The sequence below is a fragment of the Hyaena hyaena genome, unplaced genomic scaffold, assembly GCF_003009895.1.
Source record: "Hyaena hyaena isolate Hyena2069 unplaced genomic scaffold, ASM300989v1 scaffold_769, whole genome shotgun sequence".
Classification (NCBI taxonomy): Eukaryota; Metazoa; Chordata; class Mammalia; order Carnivora; family Hyaenidae; genus Hyaena; species Hyaena hyaena.
Genome location: NW_024081401.1, coordinates 885,555 through 904,595, shown reverse-complemented (window position 1 = coordinate 904,595; position 19,041 = coordinate 885,555). Strand labels below are relative to the sequence as shown.

General features: G+C 50.4%; 2 protein-coding genes across 2 annotated transcripts; both read right to left on the bottom strand.

Annotated features, from left to right (window-relative positions):
* Nucleotides 1-3,199: 3,199 nt before the first annotated feature.
* Nucleotides 3,200-4,360, bottom strand: SPAAR (small regulatory polypeptide of amino acid response). Its single transcript, XM_039218576.1, has one exon. It carries the CDS (start codon nt 4,340-4,342, stop codon nt 4,115-4,117), a length of 228 nt encoding a protein of 75 aa, XP_039074507.1. The 5' UTR covers nt 4,343-4,360; the 3' UTR covers nt 3,200-4,114.
* Nucleotides 4,361-9,129: 4,769 nt separating this feature from the next.
* HRCT1 (histidine rich carboxyl terminus 1) lies at nt 9,130-9,964 on the bottom strand. Its single transcript, XM_039218575.1, has one exon. The coding sequence runs from the start codon at nt 9,949-9,951 to the stop codon at nt 9,598-9,600; it is 354 nt and encodes a 117-aa protein (XP_039074506.1). The 5' UTR covers nt 9,952-9,964; the 3' UTR covers nt 9,130-9,597.
* Nucleotides 9,965-19,041: the final 9,077 nt, after the last annotated feature.

Below are 19,041 nucleotides of genomic sequence, written 5' to 3'. Positions count from 1 at the left end.
GGAGACAGACGCTTCCTGCCAGCCTCTCCCTCTTCTTACACGCAGGGCAGAAGAGGGGGAGCACCTGGGCCAACACACACAACACACACAACACACACACATACATACCACACACACCTCACACACGTACACGCTAGTCCACACATCACATGGTCACACACCACACAGATACTCTGCCTCACATCACCCCCCCACACACACACTCTTGCACCCACAGACTCCACGCGCACATGGAGGATTGTAGAAGCTGCTCCTCCTGTCTCAGGGTCATCATGCCACACTCTCCTTACTCCCAGCTACTCCATCTTTGGGCAGATGCTCCCGCTTTGCTGGGAAAACAGACCATCTGGCATGACAGGCTTATCTCCCTTCCCCCCTCCCCTTCCCCCAGGCAAAGCATGCAGCCTGCATCTGCATCCCCGCACCCCACCATCCAGCCCTGGCCCCTCTGACCCCCTTCCTGAGCTCCGAACCCCAGGCCCATCCTGGGGACCCCTTCTGCGGGTCTCATCCTTGCTGGTGTACTGTTAGTGTCTCCCTGTCCAATCCTCCTTGCTCAGCTCATGCTCAATCTCTCATTCCCAAAATGTGTCTCCCTCAGTGTGCTGCCACTCTGGTAGAAATATATCACTCTTCTTCCCTTCAAATTATCTTCAACTGTGAGCTCCCCTTCCTCAGCTCCCACTGATTCAACTGCCCTTGCACACACACACATGTACACACACACGCACACCACTGTGCAGGCTGCTCCCTTCACTCCACTCAAACTGTTCTCACCAAGGTCATTGTCAACCCTCATGTTGCAAAACTCAAGGTCTCTTCTCTGTGCTCAAGGTTGCTACCCGGCCCCACAACCGATTTTTTTCAACCAGCTGACTCACCACCCCCCCGAGAACTACTTTCTCCCTTGCAGGGTTGCCAGATAAAATACGGGACATCAGTTAAAATATATGCTCAGATAGACATCAAATAATGTTTTAGTATAAGTATGTCCCAAATATTGCATGGGACATACTTCTGCTATTTGGGGAGTCTATCTAAAATTAAAATTGACTGATGTCCTGCGTTTTTACTTGCTAAATGTGGTAACTCTACTCCCTGCTTCTCTGCCGCATATGCTCCCCACCCTGCTGTCCCTTCCTTAGCTGCTCCGCATCAGCCTGCTCCAGGGTGGTTGACCTTGACTGCCTTCTCTTCTCAAACTCCCTGATCTCTGGGACAGCTTCTCCCACACCCTTGAGCCCGGCTCCACTCGAGGTTGGCCTTGCCCAGAGTCTCTAAAGACCTACTCTCTCTAGCTCCTACTGCAGGACCGCTGTTCCTCTGTAGCAAGAGCAGATTGCAAAGCTGGTGTGTGTGTGTGTGTGTGTACACGCGTGCACACACTAGGAAAGACCATACCTGCCCAGCCTGACAAGCAAGGCTGCCTCTTTGTCACCTTTGTCATCTGTTGCCCAGACACGTGCTGCTCAGGTGTGGCAAGAAGTGCTTCCGGTCGGGAGCTAGCTGGCGTCCATCCTCATCTCCTCCTGCGGAACTGCCTACTCCCTGCCCCCACGCGTTCTCTGAATGTGCCCTCAGTGCTGTTCCCCCTGGAACGCCCTCCCCCAAATTCTCCTTGCTGAAGTGCCCTCTTTCCTGCAAGTCTGGCTCAAGGGCCCCTCCTGCCAGGTTTCCCTGGGTCTCCCAGCTCTCCCTCCCCTGAGCACCTAAGTGTGGTATTTGCAGCCTCGTCCAGGTCAGTGAATTGGGAGTTCACCAAGTGCTGGGGCCATGTCTGGTTGGCCCCCGTGTTCCCTGGGCAGAGCCTGGCACACAGTCGGTGCTCAGCCAGTGTTTACTGAATAGAGGAGTGAATGACTAAATAAGAGAACAAGCGACAGAATGAATGAGCACATGCATGAGTAAGTGAGGAAGGAAGACAGTGAATAGATGGAGTGGGTGGATGAATGGGTGGGTGGATGGATGGATGGATGGATGGATGGATGGATGGATGGATGCATGGATGCATGGATGCATAGATGCATGGATGCATGGATAGTGGTTAGATAAGTGGGTAGATTAGCAAGTGAGCAAGTGAGGAAACCTCAGGACTTGACACACGGCCTATCACCTGCAGAGTGAGGTCAAGCTCCCTACCGTCACTTTGTTTTCAGAGTCCTGCGATTCCAACCTCCAGACCCTCCTTCCACTGACCCAGGGAGGTTGTGACCATGCAGCACAGGGACAGAGCTCTGGGCCTGGGGTCCTGATACCTGGTCCAGCTGAAAGGCACCTGACCTGGAACAGAGCTGACGTTGCCAGAGGGCAGAGAGAAACCAAGGCTTACTCTTTCCCCCCCTCCCAGGCCTTGCACTGCTGTCTCTGCCCACCTGGAGCTTCCGTGCCTGGGTCTATCTTTGTGTCTAGACATGTTTGGCCACCTCTGATATCTGGGCACCTCTGCAAACAGGCCCCTGCTGAGCTCTTTGGAGATGCACCACCCAGGATCCTTCAAGGAAGCACTTCAGGGGCAGCCTCAGCTGCAGGGCTGCTGTGACTGAGGTCAACCCTTAGGGGACAGGGAAGAGGGCGGGGAGCACTCAGCAGCTGAGTAGAGGTGGGAGGTACATATCAAGGGCCTGCTTCATAATTGACTTTTCCTTCCATCGAAACCTGCACTCTCCTCCTTCCCCTCATGGAAGTTGATCCCTATAAACATCTTGCATCCCAAACTGTGCCTTAGTGCTCATTTGCGGGGAACACAACACCCAACTGTTCCCTTCACTCAGTCTCTGGGTCCTCTTTGCAGCCAATTTCCTCCCCTGTGCATCTGCGAAGACCCTGCTTGGGGGCTCTCAGGTCCAGAGTGACCAAGTCAGGCTTCCCAGGAGCTTCCATTCCTGGGCAGTGGCTCTCCCTGCTCCATCCCTCTCCGCCAGCCTCTCTCCCTGGCCCCTTCCCCCTCTGCACCTCTCCAGCCCAAGCCTCTCTCTGAGAGCCCTTCCTGCTGCAGCCTGTCTAGGTACCCGTAGAGGCCAGACCCCTGTCAGGGTCAGTTTCTCCCCCCTCAAGAAGCAGGTCCTAGGAGAGCCATCCATTCAGGGCTGGATGGAGACGTTTGAGCCAGGAGAGCCAGAAGTTTGCACCCTTCAAACCATATTCTAAACCTGGCACAGCCTTTATTTCCTGGTACAGAGAAACAGATTTTCTGGTAATAAAAACTGAGCCTCCCTTTATTTGTGATGAAAACAAGAGCTTTGTTACGTGCTCTCAATGTAACACAACATTTCAGCTTATTTGGAATTATCTTTCAGTTCATGATTTTTCTATCATTTCTAAGTGACACAAGTCAATCACATTCTCTTAGAAGCGACCTATAAGAATACAGTAACAAAGTCTCATTCGAAATATGTTTCAAAGTCTTCTTTCTGGCTTTCTTGTTAATAAAACATCTTGTGCTTTCTGTGAGTTTCTTTTTTCTCTTGATTCTTGACAGGCCTCTGAAGGGGTATACATTTTCAACTCTAAAATAAATCACGTGTTCCCAGGTAGCAGCCTTTTGGTTTCAGGATTTCAGGGCTGATTCAGGCAACTGGCAGGGGACAGTTCTCGACGTCAGGTTCTCTGCAATGTGCACTTGCAAGTAACGAAATGACTCAGTCAGAGGGGTAGGTAAAAACGTTAAAACGTCTACTTGAGCTCGCTGTTTCTTCTGGTGGCAATAGAACCAGTGTCACAGGCATCCTGGGATAAATTGAGTGACACAACACTGTTTACAATCAATTCCAGTGATCTAAGTCCCCCATGTAAATCAGAAGAGCTGGCCCATCATGCAATCGGACATTGCCCAGTCGCTCACTCTGCAGGCCTCTCCTAAGCCCCATCCTGTGGGAAGGATCCGGCTGAGCTCTCAGGGGTCCAAGCTGAATTCCACTTGGTCCCACTGCTGCGGATTTCCAGGCTGGAGGGCAGAGCAAAGTGAGATGGGATGGGACCGGACAAGGAGCTTGCAGAATAGAGGCAGCGAAGGACGGGAATGCCAGACTTGGAGGAGTAGGACCCCGGGGAAGGCTCGCTGGGTGGTGAGTGAGTCTGACCCACCAGCAGAACAAATCCTGGGGACCGTCAGGCCTCACATGAAGGTCCAGAAGTCCCGGGCACCCGCCACGGGCTGGGCATGGTGACCCGGCCCCGTGAAGATAGAAGACTCCTGGCGAAACGTGGCCACTGTGAAGCTGCGGCCCGGGCCCCCCTGAGGATCCTGGGCCGTTGAATCACAGCTGAAGCAGCACAGGATGCAGGTGATGGCTACAGTGACCACAAACAGCACTGCCACCACTCCGATCACTGCTGTTTCCATGGCCCTGTGAGGCAGCTGACCTGCTGAGCGTCAGCTCCCCATCCAAAACAGGGCACCCCTGCTGGTGGCAGGCACCCTGCTCTTCCAGCCGCTCTCCCTGTGGTCTCCTAAGTGGATGCTGGTCTGAGGCCCTGGGTCACGGCCCTTCTAGGCCATTGGGCACCCCTCATGGCGCCTCTCAGACCTCGGTTGGTCTCTGTTATTGTTTTCTAAGCCTCTGGTCTGGATTTCAAGAGCTGTGGTCAACTCCACTGGCAGCTTCTGGAAGAAGAGCTGTCCTGAAAGATGTGAGCGCAAGACTTCCTGGACTCGGAGGGGCTGGAAAGAAGGAACAGAAGACTTTGCTCAGAGGGAACCTTGCCAACCCGGCCCTCTGGTGACGCCTACAGATTTCGGGAGAGTCTGTCTGCTCAGACAAAAGACAAAATACTCCCCCTCCTGGGGACGAGATGAGCCCCTAGAAGAACCTCGGGCCAGTCCTTGAATCTGCCTATGGCTGCTTCTGCTGCTTGCGGAGCTCCTGGACCTGAGCAGGGGCAGGAACGCAGGTGGGGAGGAAGGCTCTGCGCCAGGTCGGCTGGGTTGGGGGGCTGGGGGCACTGCTAGGTCACCACAATGGCCATGGGGCCTTTGGCAGGGGCCTGTGGTCCCTTTCACTTGGCATCCTTTTCTGCATGGGGTTGGGAGAGCGCTATTTAGATAGGGCAGGATCCAAACCCCTTCAGTGATTCGCTATGGGGCTCCTTCACCCTGCGGTTCCTGTTCCGGGAGAAGCCGAAGCCGCCCTCTTGCATGGCCTCCCCCCAAGCCCTCCTTCCTGCCTGTGAAAACTTACCCCGGGCTTCTCCAAGCGACAGAGCTGGCAGTGGTGCCATGGCCTCCTGACCCGGGAGCTACCCCAGGGGCCAGGCCAGGCACACTCATCCCTGGGCGCTGCAGCCTGGGTCCTGCTTGGGACACGGCTCCGAGATGTCTGAGCAGCTCAGAGAACTTCCTGAATCCCTTCCTCCAATTGTGAGTGTGGGCCCGGGACCCGCGAGGCTGCCTGCCGCCTCGGTGACTGCACTTCCCCCACCCCCACACATGCCCACGCCATTCCAGCCCCGCGCTGATCCGGGTGAGGGGTCAGGCCGGCCAGACCACCGAGCAAGTCTGCGTCCTGACGACGGCCACTCGGTCGCGGCCCTTCCACAGCTAACCACCTGAGACGACCCCGCTTCCAGAAAGGAGGCCGGATTTCTAGTCCCTCTTTGCCCAAACTCTGAGAAACCGAGTAGCGAGGAACAGCGCTTCTAGGTACCGGACCCAGGGTCTCCTGCGAGTTCTCCAAGGCCCCAGTGAGTTTTCTTTAGTGCCAGCTTTGGGAAGCGCTAAGTGCAGGATGAGAGAGCGCCCATTGGGACTAAATGAGGCCTGTCAAATTATCACTCTTTCCTTTTCCGGGATGAGCTCAGGGCTATTCCTCTGCGTGAGCAGCATTGGGCAGGCTGGGCCCGCGGCAGGAAACTGCACCCATCGAATTATTTGTATTAATTGGGGCAGCCAGAGAGCAGAGAGAGGGAAATATGACGCACCTGCCCCGGGGCAGAGTTTCAGACCCAATTACCAAAATCACCTGGCCGATTCAGGAGACAGCACCAGAGGAATTGGGTTTCATGCTGAATTATGTGTTCCTCTGAATTCTCCTTTGCCTGTTCTTTGTGGGCGCATGTAGTTGGAGGCCACCTGTTGGAGATGTGTGTTTTTCAGCATTTTAAAACTGGAATAAAGGGCAATAGCTCAGCCCTCTTATCTTCTGCCTTGGATGGGTTTCCTTACCTGTTTCTGAGTTTTGGGGCCCTTCCCTGATTCACCAGTAAACTAGGCCTTCTGATCCATTCTGACAATAGACATTCAATAGTTGAATGGAGGCTGTGTGGCACAATGAGAGGGCCCCGGGGATGTTGTGAGGACAGACACAGTCTGCTGCGAGAGCGCCTCGGAGTTGCATGATGTCACACCGTCAGTCGTCAGTCGCAACATGGAATGACCAACACGGGTCTCAAGCCCAGGGCAAAAGGAACAATCTTTGATAAAGGTGGACAAGGTGCGGACACTTTGACCACAGTGCCTGCTCAGTTCAGGGTCCTTGCCCTCGCTATCCCCCAACAGCCCCGGCCCATGATTTAAGTGGCAGCAGCATTATCAGGCGAATTAAAGAGATCAAGACATTAAAAAATGTTTGCCTGCTGCTCAGAGAGGCTTGTGCTAAAGGGTTTTGTGGGGAATCTTCTCCTCTTCTTGTGACTATTGTAGTCCTGTGATTACAGCCCCTGACCATGGGCCCCAGATGCCGCGGGACTCCCCAAGATGACTATCACTTAGATACATGTGTCCCCCACATCCAGCATCGTCAGCTGATCAGAAAAAGACACCCCCCAGGGCCCCTGGGTGGTTCAGTCGGTTAAGCCGCCGAGATCAGCTCAGGTCATGATCTCGCGGTTTGTGAGTACGAGCCCCACGTTGGGCTCTGTGCTGACAGCTCAGAGCCTGGAGCCTGTTTTGGATTCTGTGTCTCCCTCTCTCTACCCTTCCTTTGTTTGCGCGCACTCTCTCTCAAAAATAAATAAACATTAAAAAAAATTTTAGGGGCGCCTGAGTGGCTTAGTCGGTTAAGCGTCCGACTTTCGCTTAGGTCATGATCTCGCGGTTCGTGGGTTCGAGCCCCGCGTTGGGCTCTGTGCTGACTGCCAGCTCAGAGCCTGGAGGCTGTTTTGGTCTGTGACTCCCTCTGTCTCTGACCCTCCCCTGCTCACGCTGTCTCTCTCTCTCTCTCTCCTAGAAATAAATAAAACATTAAAAAAATATTATTTAAAAAAATTTTTTTAAAGAAGAAAAAGACACACCCCTTCCTTTCCCTAACATCAGAAGAGCCAAGATGACGGCAGACATCCTAACAGAGAGAACAGAGCTCTCCCAGAGACTCCAGGCCACATTAAGGAAAGGCAAGCCATCCGAGACTGGCATGGGGCTGCATAAAGAGATGAGGGAGGGAGAGGGGACATCCAGGCCAGTAGGCCCACACACGTCCATCTGTTTAATATTTCCCACTTTTCAGACCCCCAACACTGGGGATGGAGGGGGAGTAAGAGCCCCCTCAGCAAAGGCCCCAGGAGCTCAGAGACCTAATCCCCTCGGGGCCCTACTGCTATACTCGGTGTCCCTCAAGCCCCAAACTTCTGGCAACGGTTATTCCGATCATGTTTACTTTTCCAGAGAGCATGACATTCTGAGAATTTTTCCTGAGCATCTGTTGTGTGGGCTGGTTCTGCACTGGGGGCAGAGAGCCCTCAAAGTTTCTCAGATCTGGGAGGGCAGGGGCCCTTGAATCCTGCCATAAATCTCTGGGGGAAGAGACAGATGTATTCAGTGTTCCAATAGAAATACAAAAATAAATATGAATAACAAATTAGAACCACATAGGAGGGAGCAACAAATTCTTCTTGGGCAAAGACACAGAGAGGGGAAAGTACGAGGTATTTTCTGGGGCCAATGACTGGAGCAGTATGGATGGGACTAAAGGAGTAAGGGACAGGGACCAGGTCAGGGGGCCTTCAATAACCAACCGGGAGGTAGAGACTTCAGCCCTAGGGCAATGAGGAGTTTCGGCAGATCCAGGCAGGCCTCAGTGCAAAGATGCTTCGAAAAGGGGAGGGGCTGGAGGTGGGCGGGAGCCCCTAAGGGGAGGCGGGGGTCAAGTTAAGACAGACTTGGGAATGTGGGAGAGGAGGCAGACTTGAAGGACACTGCAGAGGTAAAATCAGCAATACGTGGTGACCCGTGACCCACTTGCCCAGCCCAGAAATCTAGTGGGGCCGTCAGTGTGGATTTGCCTCCCTCTCCCCATCACACCTCCAACCCTCCCAGAGAATCAACTGGGAAATAGAAAAGAAACAGGATGTTCTGTTCCAATGAGTCACCAGGCCCCTGACGTTCTGGCCTGTTCTCAAGCCCCTCCCCACCACCTCTCCTGGCCCCCAAGTCTCTGCTCTCTCCGCTTCCCACCCAAGCACGGGCTGAAGGCCTCAGAACAGGATTTCCTTCCTCCCAGTGGAATTGTGCCAGCTATTCATGGGGTATTTGGAACATGCCTCCAGGCTTTGGCAAGATGGAGTCTCTGCTATCGATCCCATTTTAGGGAAGAGGAAAAGTGAGATCCTGAGGAGGCAAGCACTCTCCCAAGGCAACTCGGCACCACCTCCTCCAGGTTAAAGAACCTCCCAGCCCCTCTGCTATACACAGGCACCAGTGGGCCCGGGAGCTGGAGATGCAAGGCTTGGATAAGAAACCCCGATTCAGTTACCAAGGAAATATTGCCTTCAATACAACCCACAGACTGGGGCTTCTGCAGGTCCCAGAGCTCAGTCTGCCCTGGAGATGCACTGGAAAGAGCACTGGAGAAAGAGCCCTTGGTGACCAACGTGGGTGGCCTCCCCCCTCTTCTCTGAGCCCCTGGACTGTACCACAGAAGCCCAGAGCCACCCCTCTGGGCAGGGCTGCATGCAAACCCCAAATCCTCCCTCAGAGCTTAGGCCCCAAGCTTTTCTCTCCTGCTGCCCTTGGAGCACCACAGGGCCTGCCGTTTCCCCCAGGGCACAGCCGGCCCTCAAGCACCAGACAGAAGCTGCCAGTGCTGGGCACTCACTTCCCATCAGAGAAGGGGGTTCCCCGGGTACTGCCGACACATGCCTGGCCGCTCGATCCCTCTCCCATCGGAGCTGTACAACCAAGAGCCTCTTCACAAAAGCTTCTTCTCGTGGTTTTTATTTTCTTGCATTAAGGCACCAGTGAACTGACATTGCAGCCTCATCCTGCCTTCTCCAAACACAAGGGCACTGCTGGCCCTTCCCAGCTACCCTCCCGCCCCCCGACCCCGGGCCAGAGGCCTGAGTAAATCAGAAGACAGCACTTCAGGGAGCAAGATACATCTTCTGTGTATCCACATGCACTGGTGTCCCCTGGGAGTTACAGTCACAGGTGCTGTCCGTCTCTGAGGGACCACCTCTGCTCTCACCTTGTTACCCTCCAGTGTGCACAGGGCCACCCCCAGTGCTCCTCAGTTCTCTCCTTATAGTGCCCTGGGGGGTGAGTAGTATGCAAAAGAAGCCAAGCAGGACCCAGGGCACAGTACCCAGTGTTTACCACAGAGAGGCGCCCTTCTGCACAGGAGCGTGGGGGTCCACAGGAGGGCAGGCAGTGGCCGCCATTCACAGGCGTCAGTGGTGGCCTCGGTGGGCATGGTGGTGGGCGTGGTGGTGGGCTTGGTGGTGGGCTTGGTGGTGGAGGTGTCGGTGGAGGTGGTGGTGGTGGAGGCCCACATGGTGCGTGTGAGACACGTGGCCAGGATGGCGGAAACAGTGAGAGTGTCCCGGGTGGCCGTGGCCCGGGAAGAGCCAAGGCTGGGCCCACCGGACTCGGTTTCTCCTCGCAGCCGGGCGGTTCCTCTCCACATCATGGTCCTGCTGTCCATGGTACAGGCAGGTGGCCAGCAGCAGCACCAACAGCAGAAGAGCCACAGCCGTGCCTGTGATCAAGCCCGCAAGGGTCGTGCTCCCCAGGAGGCCTAGCATCTGGGGGCTGGACAGTCCTTCCTCTCGGCAGCTCCCCGCTGCTACCTCCCCTTCAGCGGCCTCTGCTCAGCCCTCACAGTCACTGGACTTTGTTGTCCCAGCTCCTGCAGCCTGGAGAGAAGCCAGGGAATGTGGGTGCAGCCTCTTTGGGCTGGAGCTGCCCGCCAAGCAAGAGGCCAGGCGACTGTTAACTCCGGGGAGGTCCATGGGGAGGCTGGGTGGGGACAGAGGAACTGTCAGGCCAGGCTGTGGAAGGAAAAGCCCTGTGGCTGGGGACAAGAGGCCCAGCCACCCCCATCCCTGCCACCCGCCAAGTGACCAAGCCAGCCCCTTCCCCTCCCTGGCCTCAGCTCCCTCCTCTTTTAGACAGAACAGCATAGCAAGTAAGAACTTATGTTCTGGAACAATACAACTCACTAGCTCTGTGACTGTACACAAGTTACTTAAACTCTCTGTGCCTCAGTTTCCTCATCTGTAATATGGCTAACAAGAGTGACTTTCTGGGGCGCCTAGGTGGCTTGATTGGTTGAGCGTCTGGCTCTTGACTTTGGCTCAGGTTGTGATCCCAGGGTGGTGGGATCGAGCCCCGAGTCAAACTCTCTGCTGAGTATGGAGCCTGCTCGAGATTCTCTCTCCCTCTGCCCCTCTCTCCTGCTCATGTTCACTCGCGTCCTCTCTCTCTCTTTCTCTCAAATTAAAAAAAAAAGTACCTTCCCCCATACATAGGGTTTTCTAAGGATTCAAGGAGTAAAGACTATAAAGCACTTAAACCAGTCCCTGCCACATGTTGCCATCAATATTGCAGAGGAGTTTGGACTGGGGAGACCTCCGCGTTCGAGCGTCTCTGGCTCTCGGTCCTGCTGTCAGAGTCGTCCAGGACAGGGGCAGGCCCTGTGGAATGAATTGGCCTATACTTCAGGAGCTCAGTGAGTCAGGGAAGCTGGACACAGGGAGGGGACTGCTGGGCTCAGAGAGGCCAGGCGCCGTCCCAGCCTCCTGGTTCCCCGTTCAACAGTCTCGACCGGCCATAAACGGCAGGCTTCTGGCTCCGTCCCATCCCTTCCGAGCAACAGGAACAACATGCCATTCCTTCCTGGAGAGAATTTACAGAGCAGGCCAGGCCTGAACAGCTGCAGACCCCCCTCCCGCTCCGGGTCCCCAATCCCCTCTGTTCATCCTAAACAAGCACTGTCCATCCGGCTCCCGTGCCTCGGGGCTGGGCACCCACTACCTTCCTGGGGAGCCCTTTCTGCTCTGGGCTTGTCAAGCTGTCCTCAGAGCTCCTTTTCACATACAGCTCTCTGTCTCGCCCTATGAGACCATAGACGCCCAGGGGCCCCCCATGGTGAGCGCACCCAACCCGTCCCATCCTTCCCTGCTGGGGGCCCATCCCTCTGCCACCTGGAGGAATGTTCTCAGCAGCCAGCCTCTGTGTTAACTTAGGCAAGCCCGTCCCCTGACCCAGCCTGGTTCCTCCTCTGGAAAAGTGCCAGGGCAAAAGGTGACCTCCGGGGACTTTCCCTCTCAGACCTCAAAGAGACGAGCTCTCTCAGGGACACCTCAAACCTTTAGTGAAAACCGTCTCTGGATGAAAATGCCAAACATTCCCTTCAACCAAATTGGGCTCAAAGGGCAGCAGGTCTAATGAGTCCTGGGGCTTTCACCCTCAGAGGGAAGGCCAATTAAACTTTTAATGATGCTGGAGTGAGAGCTCCCGCCTATGGCTTCCGGGGCCCTGGAGGCCCAGGGGCCTTCCCTCAGGGCCTGTTAAGGAGAGAAGTCTGCTGGAAGGAGGAGGAGGAAGACAACAGAACTTTCTCCTTCTCTGAGGAGACTCCCACTCCACACCAGCACGAATCGGGGCGGGGCCCCACAAACTGCAGACTCGCAGAGCTTCTGTCAGCGCAAAGCACCTCTCGAGATCACCCAGACCAGCCCTCAGTGAGAGTTAGAGAAAGTGAGACCAGAGAAGGGAAGGGACTTGCTTAAGGTTTTCCAGCTTTGTGGGCTATTCTGTACAGCAGGTAGTCAAGACAGCACTATTCCTGGAATGAGGGGGCCGTCCAGAGTGAGAGTCTAAGATCAGCTGGGGACTTTCCACAGAGATAACTGGGAAAGGGCTGTGCAGATGTGAATGACTCTGAACGAACGCCCCCCACCTCACACACACACACACACACACACACACACACACACGCGCGCGCAGATGACGTTTGTTTTAAGTGCAGGGTCACTTCCCAACTGGATGGAAGATAGGATCCCACAGTGGGTGTTTGATTAGCTGCTTTGAGCCCTCTGAGGAAGGTATAGAGACCACAGTCCTCTGGGGCTGCAGAAATGGCTGAGACCTTCTTGAGTCCCAAATGGACACAGGCTTTGCAGGGCTGATGACTTTGGAGGAATGTGTGACTGTGTCAGAAAAGCCGTTCTGCAGCACTGTCGTATTTCTCCCGTGGGGTTTGTCTTCTGCACCCCGCACGGCCTGCCTTCCTAGCTGAGGGACTGGGGTTTCAGACCTTACAGCTGGAAGGCCAGCTGTTTTGAGTTCATATCGTTTAGCTTCATGCCCATTCTTTCCAGAGTGCATGGGTTTATGCGTGCGCACTCACATACCTGTGCACCCTGGTAAATTGCTCTGTGGGTAAACTCATGAACCAAGAATTGTATGTGTACACATGCTCAGACACCTATGCATGCACATATGCATGAGTGCATACAAGTTCCATACGAACTCACAAACTTGCCCTCATACTAGTTACAAATGGTTCTTGTTTGTCCCAAGATAGCAATCATTGTTTTCAGTACTGGGTGGCACCACCTAGTGGTGAAACTGTAAAAATCTGTTTCGCCTTCTGATCCTTGTTTAAAGATCATAATTTGAACCCATTTACTTAACTCCTCTCTGTTCCAGATTCTGGTCCAGAAACTTTAAGGAACTTCTGCAAGATATAGTACAAATGAAACCATATTGATGGAGGCACTGACTAAGGAATAGTGTCTCTGGGAGGTAATGAGGGTTTGCCCCAGGGAGCCTCCCTGAGTCCTATGACAGACAGCCAGGGCTAGGAATAAGGGTGAGGTGGGCACTGGCAAGAAACAAATTGAGTGACTTTAGGAATTGCGCGAGTGTCTGCTCTCAGAGGAAAGACCAAGACTCAGCCCATCTTTTGTTCTGCACAAAAAAGCAGCGATATTGGCCAGCAAGTTCCTAACTTGGCTTGCTCATGCCAGTTAGAGAAGGGAGATACTCCTCTGCCTACCCGTGGACTGCCTCAGTAAATATTGAAAAGAAGTTGCCAAGAACAGCAGCAAACCTCTCTCCTTTTCTCAGGAGCTCTCCCTGCCCTAATCATGGCCAAGTAGACCACCCCCAACCCCAATCTAGAAAATTAAATCATAAACAACCAGGCTTTTTTCTTCTTCTTCTTTCTCCATTGCCTGAAACCAACATGCTTGAAAATAAGCAACAGAATTTTTATAGAACCATTTCAATTACAGTACCAAACAAACATCAATCTAGGTTCTTCTTTAAAGTGAGCAAATAGGGGCACCTGGGTGGCTCAGTCAAGCATCCACCTCTTGATTTTGGCTCAGGTCATGATCTCACAGTTCGTGCAATTGAACCCCGTGTCCCACTGACACTGCAGAGCCTGCTTGGGATTCTTTCTCTCCCTCTCTCTCTGCCCCTCCCCCACTCGTATGCATGCACTCTCTCTCTCTCAAAGTAAATAAGTAAGCTTTAAAAATAAGTGAATAAAGTGAACAAATAGAGAAAAATTGCTAGACATATGAAAAAAGATATCAAGTATTGTACCTTATTACCAAGGTTACTAGAATCTAAAAAATGGAGAAACAGTAAAATCCCAAATTTCATATTCTAAATAATATTCAAAAGTCAATCCATACATGAATTTGGGAAAATATTCAAAGCAGGAAATTTACTTTCAGATTAAAAATCAAATCTGGAAGGAACTCACCAAACTACACGCCCGAAAAACAACCCAGTGAAGAAATGGGCAGAAGATATGAACAGACACTTCTCCAAAGAGGACATCCAGATGGCCAACAGACACATGAAACGATGCTCAGCATCCCTCCTCATCAGGGAAATACAAATCAAAACCACACTGAGATACCACCTCACGCCAGTCAGAGTGGCTAAAATGAGCAAATCAGAGAACTCTAGATGCTGGCGAGGATGTGGAGAAACGGGCACCCTCCTACACTGTTGGTGGGAATGTAAACTGGTACAGCCCCTCTGGAAAACAGTGTGGAGGTTCCTCAGGAAACTAACAATAGAACTCCCTTATGACCCAGCAATAGCACTGCTAGGAATTTACCCAAGGGATACAGAAATGCTGAGGCATAGGAGCACATGTACCCCAATGTTCATAGCAGCACTCTCCACAATAGCTAAAACATGGAAAGAGCCTAAGTGTCCATCAACAGATGAATGGATCAAGAAGATGTGGTTTATCTATACCATGGAATACTCCATGGCAATGAGAAACAATGAAATCTGGCCATGTGTAGCAACATGGATGGACCTTGAGGGTGTTATGCTGAGCGAAATAAGTCAGGCAGAGAAGGACAAATTCATATGTTTGCACGTATAGGAGGATTAGGAGGAACTTGACGGAGGAAAAGGGGGAGAAGAAGGGCGGAAATGGTGGGGGAAAGGGAGAGAGGCAAACCATGAGAGACTCTTGAATGCTGACAAAAACTGAGGACTGATGGATGTGGGGGGGAGGGGGGGATGGGCATGGAGGAGGACACTTGTGGGGATGAGCACTGAGTGTTATGTGGAAACTAATTTGACAATATACTATTTGTAAAAAAAAAAAAAAAATCAAATCAGGAAAGACCACTTTGAGAACTGTCCTTATAAGTCGGGGGGCGGGGGGTGGAGAATAAAGAGAGAAAGAGGGGTAAATGGCCAGGAAATCAAATACACTTTTATATCAGACATTCCAGAAGTAGAGAGCAGAGCCCATGGAGACATGATCATTATAGAAATAAAGAGGGGCGCCTGAGTGGCTCAGTCGGTTAAGCGTCTGACTGTTCATTTCAACTTAGGTTATGATCTCACAGTTCGTTAGTTTGAACCCCGCGTCAGGCTCTGTGCTGAAAGTGCAGAACCTGCTTGGGATTCTCTCTCTCTCCCTCTCTCTCCACCCCTTCCCCTCCCCTCTCAAGATAAATAAATAAACTTAAAAAAAAAAAAACTTTCCTGAGCTGGAGAATTATGACTTTAGATGAAAAGTCACCCTGAGTACTAGGCAGACTATTTGAAGAGGCCAGAGCAAGCCATCTAGGTCCACCCAGGTGAAAATTTGACATTAAAATTTGTTGTAAAAAATATAGAAAGGAAGTCAAATGTTACAGCAATTATGTAAACAGTCTGGCAGTTTCTTACAAAACGTACTTAAAAAAGCACAGACTACTATATGGTCCAGCAGTCACACTTCTTGATATTAACACAAAGTAATTTAAAACTTATGCTCACACAAAACCTGCCTACAGATGTTTATAGCAGCTGTATTCTTTTTTAAATGTTTATTTATTTATTTTTGAGAGAGAGAGAGCACAAGCAGGGGGAGGGGCAGAGAGGGAGAAGGAGACACAGAATCTGAAGTTGGCTCCAGGCTCTGATACAGCTCAGAGCCTGACACGGGGCTCAAACCCACAAACTATAAGATCATGATCTGATCTGAAGTAGGACACTTAACTGACTGAGCCACCCAGACACCCCAGCAGCTTTATTCTTTTTTTTTTTTTAACAGTTTTTCTATAACATTTATTTATTTATTTATTTATTTTACAAATAGTTTATTGTCAAATTAGTTTCCACATAACACTCAGTGCTCATCCCCATAAAGTGCCCTCCTCTATGCCCATCCCTCCCTCCCCCCCACATCCATCAGTCCTCAGTTTTTGTCAGCATTCAAGAGTCTCTCATGGTTTGCCTCTCTCCCTTTCCCCCACCATTTCCGCCCTTCTTCTCCCCCTTGTTCCTCCGTCAAGTTCCTCCTAATCCTCCTATACGTAGCAGCTTTATTCTTAATTGCCAAAACTTAGAAGCAACCAAGATGTCCTTCGGTAGGTAGATGAATAAATAAACTGAGGTACATTGAGACAATGGACTATTATTCAGCACTAAGAAGAAATACGCTATCAAGCCATTAAAAGACACGGAGGAATCTTAAATGCGTTTTAGTAAGAGAAAGAATACAATCTGAAAAGGCTACATACTGTATGATTCCAACTATATGATACTCTAGAAAAGGCAAAACTACGGAGACGAAAGGATCGGTGGTTGCCAGAGGCTAGAGAAGAGAGAAGCATGAATAGGCAGAGCAGAGAGGATTTTTCGTGCAGTGAAACGATTTCACAGGACACTATCCTGGTGGATACATGTCATTATACATCATGAAAGCCCTTACAGGGGCACCTGGGTGGCTCAGTCGGTTAAGGTCTGACTTTGGCTCAGGTCATGATCTCACAGTTTGTGAGTTTGAGCCCCGCATTGGGTTCTGTGCTGACAGCTAACTCAGAGCCTGGAGCCTGCTTCAGATTCTGTGTCTCCCTCTCTCTCTGCTCCTCCCCCACTCACACTCTGTCTGTCTCTCAAAAATAAATGAACATTAAAAAATTTAATAAAAAAAAGAAAGCCCTTACAATGTACACCACCAAGAGTTAACCCTAATGTAGACTATGTACTTTGGGTGACTCTGATGCAGGTTCATTGATGATAACAAATGTACCACCGTGGTGCCAAATATTGACGGAGGGGAAGTCTGTGCATATGTGGGGACAGGAAGCATGTGGGAGATTTCTGTACATTCCAGTCAGTTTTGCTGTGAACCTAAAACTGCTCTTAAAAAATGGGAAAGGAGGAGCGCCGGGGTGGCTCAGTCCATTAAGTGTCTGACTTCAGCTCAGGTCACGATCTCACAGTTCGTGGGTTTGAGCCCCGCGTCAGACTCTGAGTAGCTCAGAGCCTGGAGCCTGCTTTGGGTTCTGTGTCTCCCTATCTCTCTCTCTGTCCTCTCCCTTGCTCACACTCTGTCACTCGCTCTCTCTGTCAAAAATAAATAAACATTAAACACATTTTTTAATAAAATAAAAAAGGAAAAGGATTTTTAAAATGATTCTACAAAATAACAGGAGCCATTCAAACTGTCTCAAAGAACAGAGAAACTTTCCTTTCTTAATTTATAAAATTTACTTTATAAAACTAGCATAATAACCCTGATACCAACCCTGACAACCATAGCATAAAAACACCATAGACAAATATCAAAATTCTAAAAACTTAATAACATGTTTATATCCCTAGCAGAACACTGAGAGACTAATATTCCATAAGCAAATACTGTTTATTTTAGGAATGTGAGGGTGGCTTGATATTTTTAGAAATCTGTTGTTATAATTATATAAATAGGTAAAAGGAGTAAAACCATATAATCACCTCAATAGATTGCAGAAAGACATTTGATAAAATTCACTATTCTTTCCTGATAAACACACAAATGAACAACCAAAAAAAAAAAACAGAAATGCAGTACTGGAAGGAGACTCTCTTAGTATGATTAAAAAGAAAAATATCTCAAACCAGTAGCCAACATCATGACTGATGGTAAAAAAAAAAAAAAAAAAAAACACAGATGTTCCCATGAAAATCAAAAATAATTAAGAATGCTCACTCTCGGGGCGCCTGGGTGGCTCAGTCGGTTAAGCGTCCGACTTTCGCTTAGGTCATGATCTCGCGGTTCGTGGGTTCGAGCCCCGCGTCGGGCTCTGTGCTGACTGCCAGCTCAGAGCCTGGAGCCTGTTTCAGTCTGTGACTCCCTCTCTCTTTGACCCTTCCCTGCTCACGCTGTCTCTCTCTCTCCTAGAAATAAATAAAACATTAAAAAATTAAAAAAAAGAAAGAATGCTCACTCTCACCACTTTTTAAAAAATTTTAATTTCTTTTTAATTTCTCTTAATTTATTTCTTTTTATTTTGAGAGAAAGAGAGAGCATGTGCACACACACGCAGGGGAGAAGCAGAGGGAGAGGGAGGGAGAGAATCTTAAGCAGGCTCTGTGCACAGCATAGAGTCCAACTCGGGACTCAATCTCACAAACCAACTGTTAGATCATGACCTGAGCCAAAATCAAGAGTCAGACACTGAACCGACTGAGCCACCCAGGTGCCCCTATGCTCTTTTTTTAACTGTGTTAAGTAAAAGTGATAAGAGGAGCATCTGGGTGGCTCAGTCAGTTCAGCAGCTGACTCTTGATTTTGGCTCAGGTCATGATCTCACAGTTGGTTCATGAGACGGAGCCCCATGTCAGGTTCTGTGCCATGGAGCCAGCTTGGGATTCACTCTCCCTCTTTCTCTGCCCCTCTCCCTATTCAAACACTCTCTCTGCCTCAAAATAAATAAATAAACATTTTATTTTAAAACAAACAAACATAGAGGTACCTTGGTGGTTCAGTTGGTTAAGCGTCTGACTTCGGCCCAGGTCACGATCTCATGGTTCATGAGCTCAAGCCCCATGTGGGGCTCTCTGCTGTCAATACAGAAACAGGAGCCTCAGATCCTCTCCCCCTCCCCTGCTTGCTCTCTCTCTCTCTCAAAAATAAATAAACATTTAAAAATAAAATAGCATAAAATGAATTTTAAAAAGGGCATAAAAAAGAAGGTAGAGACAATGGATTATATAATTGCATATCTAGAAAATTTAAGATTTTGCTAAAAACCATTCACACTAACAAAAGTTTAATAAATAAGATTATTTAAAAACAAAAATACAGGGACACCTGAGTGGCTCAGTTGGTTAAGTGTTCGACTTTGGTTCAGGACATGATCTTACAGTTCATGAGTTCAAGCTCCACGTAGGGCTCTGTGCTGACAGCTCAGAGCCTGGAGCCTGTTTCAGATTCTGTGTCTCCCTCTCTCTCTGCTTTTCCCTCCCCCACTCATACTCTGTCTGCCTGTATGTCTCTCTCTCTCTCTCTATATATATATATGTATATGTGTATATATATGTTTATGTGTATGTATATATATCAAAAGTAAATAAAACATTTTTTTTAAATG